Raw genomic sequence first — 12,643 nt, 5'->3', positions numbered from 1 at the left:
CAAGTTTTGGTAATTAAATATATTATTAGAATATGCATACATACGCATATATATATTATATAAGATTCATTAAAGCACCTCACAGACGGTCAAATTAAAGGCATAAAAGAAAGCGAATGCGCAATATTTCAAAGGCACAATTTTTTCATTAGTAATATAATAACGTCATTGGCTCTCAATTTAATAACCGCAAAATAAAAGAATCAAATTGAATTTAAAATAAAAATTAAAAAAGTTATACATGGAAGTATGGTTGTGGGTTGATTTCCCCTATTTTCACTATGTAGAATGCCAAAAAGATTTGTCCTGAGCGAATTTAGTTTGTATAAAGCCAAGGAATATGTGTATYAAGTTACTTAAAAATATTTCAAATTATATTCAAGTTATAGATGGTACAAACAGACAAACGGGCGGACGATCAAACGGAATTCAATATATCATATATAACTCTATATCTGTCTCAATACCGGAAGCAAGAACATAACAAGGAGTCAAGTTATTATCTTCAAATAAATTACAGATTTTATTAATAAATGTGTTTTATTACAAATATTTTTGATCTTACAATTTGGATATTTGTTCATGTCATACATATACTTACATATACCTAAATACATATGTAAATGTCAGTATATACAGAAATATTGAACATAACTCTTGACATGATGGCAAATAATATAATTTCAACTAAATACTAGCACTTGTTACAAATATTATACATACATACACAAATAAATACATATAAATTAATTTTTTTACAACAAAGTATATTTGGTTTCTGGGACTTTGTGAGTAGCAATACTTAGGAACATAACCATTTTCTATGACTTCATGATTGTTTTAGATTATTTGAATATTATTTTATCATTTTATTTATCATCTCTTAAATATTTTACACAAATAAATTAATTGTTTTTAAATAAATTAAATGTAAGCCTAACTACATTAGTCGTGTGAAGTATGTATATTCCTTATGATTATTTAACCCTTTACATTTTACTAACTCAATCTACAATTACAATTTTATATCTATAAATACAAAACTATTTACAATTCTACACAAGCGCAGCCAGTTTTATCTAACAAAGAGATTTCTGAAATAAACATTTGATTCTACTTATGAATGCGCATTTCGCGCCATATGAACGAACAGGCCGACAGGACCGTCGCACTTCTCGCCGCACATGTTGCATTTGAAAACATCATCGCAGCTGTGATAACCCATGTGGATGGTGTATATCACGGTATCTTTGAAGTAAATATCACAATATTTGCACTCATATATGGTGCCAGTAGCCGCTCGTTCATTTGTCGTTATGGTTGAAGAAGTGCTGGAACTATTTGAGCTGTTTCCCGACGACGAGGCGGTCGAACTGGTGATTTCTTTAGCGGTAAGCAACGTATTATGCATAAGCTCATCACTCTCTTTAGAGTATCCTTCCACTTGAGCAGTTGAAGTGGCAAATGAGATTGGCAACGGTGGTGGAGCAGCAGATGCTAGTGCATCTGTATTTATTTGACTGAATGTATCCTCTTCTTTTTCGTCTGGTGATTGTGACGTAGACTTTACTTGCAAAAAGGCATCTAGCTTGAGCACTCGTCCTTTCCGTTTCGCAGCACCATTAGTGCTAACAATTGGCGTATTGTTAGATTCGTCTTGAAGTCTTATATTAGAAGCAATGACGGGAGTTTTCCGGTTATCCGGGTCATCTTTAACTGGTGAACCTTGTGAGAGATCCATTGCTGAGTCTGTTGATTTTCGGTCAACTTCATCTTCTACGTCGTCCACTTCCTCGTCATCAGTCTCATTCGATTGAGCATTCTGTAGTTTCCGCAATGCTTTCTCTCGCCTACTGGGGGACATTTGAGCTAAAACCACAGCTTGTTGTTGGGCAGCTAACATTTGTAGGTTTAAGTTCCAGTAAGGAAAGAATGCCATATTGGGATTCTGTTGGAGTAGCGTAGCGAGAGGTGGTAGCAAACCTGTCATAGGGGCATTCGTATCCGTAATAGCGGAAATGGTAGAGGATGCTTCAGTGTTTTCTGTTGGTAGATTCTGTTTCTGCTGTTGACGTGTATTTTGTTGAGATAACCCCTGTGAGTGAGAAGACAGCTCAGATATTGTGCTTGGACTCTTTGCAGGTGACACAGGCATCTGGTGATGTTGAGATGGTAATGAGAAAGATTGTAAAGCTGTCGAAAGCTGCGCTTCGGACAATTTATATTCTGCGCTGTTTTTCTGATCTTGTGATTTCACTGTCAAGCGCTCATTGACGTTATTGCTGTTAGTATTATTACTTCGTTTGATGCTAGATGATGTGGACTTTGATTTAGGSCCACGCCGTGTGCCATACACGTCAATAACTACCGATGGATTCGGTACACCTTCTTCATCTAACACCAAACCAGGTTTGTGCTCATATTTGCGCAGATGTAATTTAAAAGAATGACAGTATTTGGTGGCATAATCACAATCTGCACAGCGATACTGATACACGGAGGAGTGCGACTTGCGATGAGAATTCAGCATTGATTTATTAACACAGGTATAAGAACATTTATCACATTGAAAGGGCTTCAGATTTTTGTGCTTACGTATATGATATTCCAGATGATGCTTCAGCTCCGTCACAAATGGGCATTTAGGACATTGTAGAATCTTGTCGGGTTTCATATGCGTACGTACATGATCCCAAAATTGAATCTTTGTTACCCAAATTGCACCACAGGTCTTGCACTTGTAGTTTTTCATTTTACCATGTGAATTGTAAAGAGGGAATCGAATTGATTCGTCGTCTCCGGATTCGCCTGCATACTTCATGTCATCACTAGAATTCGACTGCACATCCTGATCTTTTTCCAGCGAATTTATTGTTTCGGAACAAATAGCACTTTGAGGTTTTGGTGATTTAGGCGGCGTAATATCCATTGGTGGTGTATTGCGTGGTGTCAATGCTGTCTGCAATTTCTCACTTGAGTCCATGGATGTAGTCATATGTATTTGATGTGAAAGCGGACTTGGTGTATGAGGTTCCGTTCGCATATTACTTTGCGGCAGGTGATGATAATATTGGGATATGGAGGGTATAACTGCTGATGGTAATCCGGGCGGCGTAAGCGGATTGAAACCAAGCGGTAAATTCGAGGACGTAACTGGATTGTGTGCGGCTGCTTGTTGAGCTTGTTGGAAGTGCTGTTGATAATGTTTCTGCTGTAGTAACTGTTGCTGCAGACTTCCATCATATAGATGTGGCATACTATCTGTGTTGCTGGGGGATGGCGTCATCGCTGATAGCGTATCCATAGCGGATATTTGATGGGAAGTTTGTTGATGTTTTAAATAATTTTCCAAATGTGAAATCACATCTACATTAGACTCTGGCGACTTTAGCTCTTGTTCCAAAGATGGGCTTGTAATGCCTGGCTCCGTTTTAATATTTGCATTGGTAAACATACTGTTGTACCATGAGTTATGTTGTTCRTAGGTAGCCGATGTAGCCTGCATGGTGTCCCAATTTTGCATATTGTCGCCAAAATATCACTGTTTGTATTTAATTTTGCTGTATGAAATATGCAGCCTGTAATAAAGATTAGAAGAAACTGTAATTAGTGATATAGTATAGTGTGTTTAGCAAAAGCAGGAGAAAATTAATAATTTAGCTTTGACACGCTTATTGCGCGTGCGCTGATTTTTCATTTCCATTCTTTTATTATATTTTTTTATTTCTCTTTTTTTTCCACATTTGCCACCCTTAAATACTGCCTGCAAGTAGAAAGCAATTTAAATCTTTTTGTTCTCTTTTCTGTAGGGCTGGGAGGGTGGAATATAGTTCTCATCGCCATTATGCCACTCATTTTTATCTAAGCCCTCCCGTCCCTCATGCCATGTGCGGCGGCTGACAGTGACTTTCGCATCGTCAACAGCATACAAGTTTCGTATCGTTGTGACTCAGTTCAGGAGTTYGTGCAAAAAGTGGGAAATAGGAACACAAAAAAGGCAATAAAAATCGAAATTTACTGCCATTTTTAGCACGCGTACAGAGCAGAAGCCTAAGGGGAGGCTTTTTCCAGTTAGGCTAAGTGGAGTGTAGTCGAAGGTTAACAGTATATTTCGCTTATGTTTGTAATCGTTTGCACCACTATGCTTATGCATGCTTGTATGTAATATATAATATGTATGTGTCTACAAAAGTAGTTAAATACATAAGCGTTTTATTTATGTTTGATGCTTTCAACTTTGGGTATAATCACTTTTTTGGGGGTTGCACAAATGTGTATATATATTTATATGTTTATGATCTTTTATGTAACAATAAAAAAAATAGTTTTTATGTTTTTTAGCGTTCTCTCAAGGGGACGTTTTGGTTGGCTTTTTATATGTACTGCATTGCGATTGGTGACTGCTGTTCCGTTAAAAATGGAGTATTCTTCACTATGTGGTTTTTACGTACGTTTAAAATCTGTGCGTTTTCCGATACTTTCTAATAATAAATACTTTGTAGTTTGCCGTTCCGGCAGTGATCTACACTTCGGTAAGAACTCATTAACACTGACTGTGAAAATCTTTCTCCGCCGCTTATATGCAAATAGCTCGAAACGGTAGTCYTTTGTAAATATCTGTAGTAAAATACAGGTAAAAATCTGAAATACATGACGAGTTTCCAAACAAGCAGGCAATCTCATGTTCTATTTGCATAAGAAGTGCAATAGAATATAATGCATTTTGAGTAATACAGGTAGCACCGAAGAGATTTCTGTAATGCGGGTTTTATTAAAGCATTCAAACGGTTAATCTGCCTATCTGCGCCTAGAGATTTGCATATGACCTTAGAAACGCGTAAAACAGTGGACTATGGTGGTTCAGAGGTGTTGCAGTAAAACAATTTTAAAAGATAGCAATGTTTTGTAGAAAGACATAATTAACTTTTCAACTTCGAATCTTTATAGTTCACTACCAATAACATATGTATGTATATACATATGTATGGAGTTACACAAAATAGGACTATGCGTCCTTAGGTAGAATAGCAAACAAAAAAGGCACAGTCAAAGGCGTTGACTTCAAATGTTACACAAAGCTGAAAGTTTAGAAGTTAGCAAAAGTCACCAAAATATCTATACATCTATATTTACAAATTATTGTATGTACGCCATTTTTTTTATTCACAAACAGGCTAAATTACTTTTTGATAACAATCGTCATACCCACAACACAGAATTCTTGTGAATACAATGGAAAGCTACCGATTCTCAAAAATCGTATACCATTGACTTAAAATTACTTCATTCTTTTACACGCGGCAATGATAGTATTTCAAGCCTCCAATATTGCACTTTTTCAAGGCAACTATTTAGTATACTTTATATAAATATGTATGTGTATGCACACTTGTACCTTTGTTTAAGAATCTTAATTTTTTTTTTAAATACAGAAACTGATTGGCTATGCACATAAATTACATTAACTATTTAACCACTAATTATGACAAAGAAACTTGTGGTTACTACTATCTACACAACTTTTCTTAAATTTTTTTTTTAATTTGTGGTTAAAGCAATTGGAAAGGTAAATTGTGACTGACTCTTTTATTTTGTTATCTTAAATAATCGATTCATTGGGAAAAGCCAAAACTCAAATCCTGAAGGAATAAATTGTTTTGTGCACCGTAGTTTTTAATATTACAGTGGTCAAGTACACTCATAAATATACATACACATATACATACATATAGTATGTATAACAACATTAAAAATAAAACATTGCTTTGCGGAAATTTGCAATATGCAAAACATATGTACATATTTACTTCAGAACGATAAAAATTCAGTTCAAGCGTGCAGTTAATATTTGTCTTGTGAATTTTTTTCCGACAACAAACCCATCAATAAACACCGTCAACAATAACAACGATTGTCAAGTTTTGTAATACATGTTCACCTCTATTTTATTGAAAATATAATTATTACAAAAATTAAATGAAAATAAATGTAAGCCAATATTTGACTTTTTCGTAATTTGTATTTTCTAAAGAAAACAAGAAAGCATATACGAATTTTTGTACGCAACTACTATGTATGTACATACATACATACTTACATATATAAATATGCATGTATGTAAGTAACCTCCTCGCAGAAATTCAAATGCTCTAGCGCATATATTCATATATACGTAATCTCTCTTTTTTATATATATGTATATACAGGCTTACATACACACGCACGGATTCATGCACATTCATTGTACGTGCGAACTCTCCCACCGCCCCAGAATTCGTCCTCTTTGGCGGTGCAACACACAAAATTTGCATGCCTCGTCGTTTTTAAAGGCCAAGTGTAAAATTAATATTTGCACTTGCTGCTATTGTACCCTGCTGGTCGGTTAAGATGGTACGAATGTGTTTATATTGAAACGAAAATCCGCGCACACATACATATATCCTAATATATGTAGATGCATCTAAATGCACTTACGTTTCGTATACATATATTTGGGTATTGATATACATATACGTATATGCATAAGTTTATATGCATGTGTAAGAGAATAAAAGCATGTGCCGCTAATTTTTAGACATTTCATACGATATACAAGGAACTGTTGCCAACAACTAAAAATGGGAAATGGAAAATTTTTATGGATGCATTTTTTGSAGTTATATTGCTTAGGAGCAGCGATAATGATAGCCAAAGCTCTGTCGGCGATGAAATGAACAAAAACAGAACAAGACATTTTGGAAGAGATCTCAGATCTTCCTTCCTCACCTCCACTAAATATTTCATCGCATGCGCAAGAAAATGCAATGAAAAAGTAAAGAAATTACATATATTTGCCTTTGTTGCAGGCTGCGTTTGCGAATAATTTGGAAAAGCAACTTGTTGTTTATATTAATCGACAGCAAAAACGGCAACAACATACACGGTAACGGCAACCCAATAGCAGACATTAGCGTTTATTTTTAAAACAAACAAAAAATGGTTAAAAGGAAGACAAATGGAGGCGGCGACAACATGGGGATGAAGAAACTTGGTTGGTGCTGAATGGAAGGCAATGTGGCGGTTTATGAAAATCGTCGATATCGATTGTTTTTGGCTTTCATTTTTGTTTGTCTAAATCTACATATAAAAAATTTAGCAAAAATTATAAAACGCTCGGTTATAACAGCGCGAGTAGTGCAGGAGAATCCACATGCATGAGCGAATAATAAATGCAGCCGGCAGAGGTTTGGATACTATGCCGATGAGGGTACGCGAGCATTAAGAATAGGGAACGATAGATTTTCGGTGCGGTTTTTAGTAAATGCGCAACAGTGAGTTGCAACGCAAAAAAAATTAAAATGAATTGTTGAAAATGTATGCACCGAGGCATGAAATGATGACCACCGCTCTCTTCGACCCCAGGTCCAAAGATATATTAGTATAGTAATTGTGCAGAATACAGCTATACAATTCAAATGCACTTATTTAAATGATCTTAACTCTATACATTGGCTTATATGTATATATGTGCATACATACATATGCTAATGGTATATGGTATTTTGCTATAGAGAGATTAAAAAAATTTAATTTTTCTTTCTTCTTTATAATGCGGCAAGCGGCTTAATGAATTTTCTAGAATTAAATAGTGTGCATAGAAATAAGCATTTTTTGTATTCATTATCGGCTGTTGCTTCAATACAAAGTCCATTTATATTATCAATATTTTGTATAAGGCAATATTTGAATTAACGCCCCTAACATTCAAAGATATAAGGAACTTAAAAAGTTCGTAACTTTGGACTTTTAATTTATGTTACTACTCCCAAAAGTTAAAATCAAGGTCTTGATAACAATATACAATATAATGTATGATAATAAACATAATAAACAGTTGACTAGAAGATAATTTAAGCTAGATTGTATTACTTCCTACTTAAAAGCATTTACTTTCGGCTTTCAAAAGTCAAGGCCGAGACATTTGGCTTTAAATTCAGTAGTTGTTCAGGTAAACAAAGGAATTACATATGCATCTGAAATATATGTTTAAACGAAGTGTAAAGTGTTCCGCATATGTACATTGTACATACATACATATGTGTCCAGATAAATTTATATGTGCATATATATCTAAGGAAGATTTTGTTATCACATCCTAATTTAAGTCTCGAAAAAAATGTTTACACATTATGTATGGTAAATTAGCTAAATGCATTTATGTCAACAAAATACATACACAGAAATCATCAGCACACTTGGTGCACTTGACATTCAACAAGCATTATATGTACATTTTTTGTGAAATAGTATTTTTTGTGAAACTGCCGAAATAAAATTGAGAATTTTCAAAGACAAACTAGTGCATAGAAACTGAAAATATACATATGTATGCAGTGCAGTTATACAAGAAAGTAATTGTTTATGTCAACCATTGCTAGGTCCGATTGTAGTCAACATGATTACAATCATCACTAAAACTATTTTGGTGGTAATCTTGATAAGGATTACTCTAATTGTAATAATGAGTATTTTGATTTTTCTAATTACAGCCTCAGGTTCTTTTTTTTAAATTTGTCACTCGGTTAAATCAAAACTCGTCTTACGTCTAAAAAATGTAAGTATTACACATTTACATTGTAAGTTAATAACAGTGTTCAAATGAAATCATATTTGCCTTTTAGGTTCTTATTTATATATACCATTAAATCACCTACATATGTACATGTGTAAGTAAATGTGTGTTTCACAAAATTATTTTGTTGTTAGTTGATTGAGAATACATAAATATATAATTGACTTTCCTTCTACCGGTGGTTATATTACAGTAAAAGCATTTGTACTAATATCTAAACCTTCAATACCTATGTGAATAAATAGGATAGATAATAAAATTGTGTATTTACCTGTAAATCTCGTCGACTGATGGTAAATTCTATTTGTACACTCCAGCAAAGTAAAATTTCTTCATTCAGTTTTGTTCAATACGTCGATATCATAAGATATTGAGCAATCCTCTATTTGCCAACAGTTATGGCAATTTGAAGAGTTTAGATTTTATTATTTTATGAGAACAGCGTGATGGGTGGCGTTTGCAACTTCCAATTTGCTYGATTCACGTTTCTCACACCACGAATGGCACGCGCCACTTTTTAGCCTCTATACAATATTTGTTTCGAAAATTACGCATGAGCAGAAATTTAAAACGCGTTCTTATTTTTCACAGCTTCACAATAATTTGAATAAAATTTAATAAAAAACATATATTCAACACATACAATATTAATCAGTTCACTAAAATTTACAATGTATTTGATTATATATTTTTTAATCAATTTGCATAGTATTAGTTTTCATTTTATTCAAGTGTTTATAAAGTCTTAAACAATGTGAAAATTGCGGATGATGCGAATCCTTCTTGCATCAAGGCTCTGAGCACAACTAACTGATTAGATGCTCAGCGCCGCAAATTGTAGACATCAAAATAATTTCAGAATTCTGTTTTGAAAAGTATAAATGCGTAAATGTCAAATGCATACTCACACATATGCGGACTCATAACACTACAGTCCTCTGCACAGATGCTGCATTGATACGTTTGGGAGAGAATTTTCAGGTAGACTTTTAGTTTGGCAGTTCATTGCATGGCGAATGCATTTTCATTCTATACAGTGTATCAAGGAATAATAAAATCGCATGAAAATAACATTCGTTTTATAGCGGAATTCTTAAGCGGTCTCTAGTCACTATTTGAGACTAGTTTGTTMAATTTGTGACTGGTTACTATTCACTAAAGAATCTCTAGCGTTAGTCACAAAATATTGTCTTAAATTTGTGACATGAAAGTTAACAGGTCATAAAACTAAAAAGTACTCTCTTGCTTGCCATTTTGAGTATACTAAATAGAGGTTATCATAGTTATTAATCGATTGACGTTTTTTATATTTTGTAAGCAACTCAAACACGAAAAAGTTAAACATTAACCAAATTGAYATACATACATTTCGTAAATATTATGAAACAAACATATATTTTTATTCTTATTGGCAATTATGTTTTTTCACTATGTTATAGTAAATATAAATATATCTCTAAATAATTAAATTTAATAGTCTTTTCTGACTTTTTCTTAAATTGTCTCTAATTTAAAATTTAAATTTTAGAGACTTGTGACTGTATCATAGTACAGAGTCGCTCGGTTATTTTTCTTATTGTAGGCGATGAATGGTAAAATAGTAAACCATCTTCAAAACCTACGAAATATCCACAATTAAAACTTTCTGAAAAAGGCACACAAAGGTACACTCGATTGTACTGCGTAATAAATAATACACTAGTACCTTAGTTTATATTGGAAAGTTCAACCATTTTCTATTTCTAAGTATCTCACTGTAATAAATATTTATATTTTCCCAATGACAAACTTTTAAAATATAATACCAAAACCAATTAAAATATTCATAATGTAAGAACTCTTTTAAACGAAATTTAGTATAAAGACACGAGTATCAAAAATTTTTAATATTTTTGTAAAACTACCCTTTTCATACCAATTTAACATTTTTAGTAATTTTATATTATKTAGAAGTTCTCCATAATATTTTAATGCACAAATTTGTGTAAAAAAATCACTATTAAATTAGTTGTTCCAACTTTTCATAGAAAAAATTTTATTTTCTTATTATTTCGTAATGAGCTCTTCCAAAATATTGCACTGTACTCTCTTTTGCATTATTCGACTATATTAACTATCCCTATTCCTTTCTCAATTCCTATTCGTTCCATAGAACCGTATACCAGTAATCGTGTGTCATTCGGCTCTCCTTTGCAGATATAAAGTTAGAYTTTTGTTCAGTATACTTGTTCTCTCTCTCTCTATTTCCCTCCCTCATACGATGTTATTATTTACATGTTTATAATATATATGTACATATATCTGTATAATCAATATACATATGTATGTTTTTTAAGCATATTCGTTAGATAAGTGCAATTTTTGGATTAACTGTATGTCTCTTTTATTATATACATCCCATGTACTTATGCTTGTCAAATTAATTTTCAATATTAAGATATTTGTTTTTGTAACTTGGTATCTTTGATAAATGTTTTAACACCCGATTAGGTACATACATATACATATACTATATATGTAAATATGTACTACAGTAGGGCTTTTTATATCGATTCTTTTTGTTTGGATTTTTTCAAAGTGATTCGGGAACAAAATACAGGTAACCGGGATCTACATACATAAATTTATCCTATATGTATATAATTATAGTACCAAATTAATGTTAAGTTTAGTAATAACTGCATTGTTAAGTTTAGAAAAAAAAACACAACTTTGCTCAACTAGCCTATCAAATATACATATCCATACATATGTATGTATTTYAGCCTCCAAAGTTTAAACTTTTTCTTCAAAAAATATATATGTATACAATACTTGTTATGGTGTGAATCGTTATCACCTGAAAGGGTTAGTTTCCTTGACCGTGTTAGAAAATGGAATTTAAAGCCACAAAGAAACAATGATCAAAGAAAATCACTTGGTGGACAATACTTAATGGATTTTGGTAACAGTGCAGGGTCACCTTTAGTTATTGTCCGTTTTAGTGAACGTCGGAAAGGGTTAAAGTGGAAAAACCTTCGCATTCATATTTGTAGAGGATTTATTTTTGTTAAAAAATAACAAAGCAATAGGATTCATGGAAGCAGTTACCCAAGGATAGTTAAAAAATGATATACACATAACCARCACTATTTAAGTGCTTAAGTATACAATTAAATAAATGGTGAATATCTTGCTGATACGCTCGCAATAAACAAGTAAACACTGAAAACCTTTAACGCCATTATATAGTACATATGTACATATGTATGTATGTCTACTTGTTTCGTTTAACGTAAAATAACTGGGAATAGTATGGTCATTTAAAATATAGAGCGTGTCCTTTGAGGGTCTTGCAGTTATTACTATGTACATATGTATATGTCTGTGCTATTTTGCGCGTGTTGCTACTTTAAACCAATGGTCGAAGAAGTAGCAAACAATATTCCAAAAAAAAAAAATAATGACAATTATATTTGACAATAATAGTTGTCTTATTCTGGCCCGGGAATGGCAGTGCATATGTAAATATGTATGCATGTATATTTACAATATATATGTATGTATAAGCATAAGTGCTGTTATTTGCTAACTATGCTTTCTAGACTCTGCGTTCTATGTGCCATAGCAATTATCTATGCAGATTCGCACGAACAAATACTTGCAGAACAATGCTATCGGTTAAAGTCGTCAAAACATACCTGATGGCTAAATAAATATTAAAATGTGAAATGCTTTGCAAAACCGTTCCTATTAAAAACTCTCCTGGTTTAACTTCACTTTCCCATGACCGCCCAAAATATTTGCAAGACTCATTTACCTATATTAATGTACTATAATAATAGTTGCATGACGGATAGCGGCCAGCGGTTGGTGGTTTACGTATGTCAATGGCACGCACATTCATCACTGCATTTAAGTAAGTACATAATATGATATACAAATGCGTCGGTCTTTCCTTATAGTTAATGTTCTTATGTGTGGGTGCCCGGTGTTACCTGTCGCTGTCACATTATCTTTATCATTCTCGGTCAAATATGCACGGACGCACGC

At 33.1% G+C, this 12,643-nt stretch overlaps 1 protein-coding gene across 1 annotated transcript; it reads right to left on the bottom strand.

The window, feature by feature from the left end:
• Positions 1 to 884: 884 nt before the first annotated feature.
• LOC108975471 (protein hunchback) lies at positions 885 to 9,439 on the bottom strand. The gene is made up of 2 exons (XM_018943967.1): positions 8,883 to 9,439; positions 885 to 3,578 (listed from the first exon to the last, which is right to left on the bottom strand). The coding sequence occupies exon 2, from the start codon at positions 3,521 to 3,523 to the stop codon at positions 1,118 to 1,120; it is 2,406 nt and encodes an 801-aa protein (XP_018799512.1). The 5' UTR covers positions 3,524 to 3,578; positions 8,883 to 9,439; the 3' UTR covers positions 885 to 1,117.
• Positions 9,440 to 12,643: the final 3,204 nt, after the last annotated feature.

Source organism: Bactrocera latifrons, unplaced genomic scaffold (assembly GCF_001853355.1).
Source record: "Bactrocera latifrons isolate USDA-ARS-PBARC rearing strain unplaced genomic scaffold, ASM185335v1 scaffold_652, whole genome shotgun sequence".
NCBI lineage: Eukaryota > Metazoa > Arthropoda > Insecta > Diptera > Tephritidae > Bactrocera > Bactrocera latifrons.
This window is presented reverse-complemented; position numbering and strand designations above follow the sequence as displayed.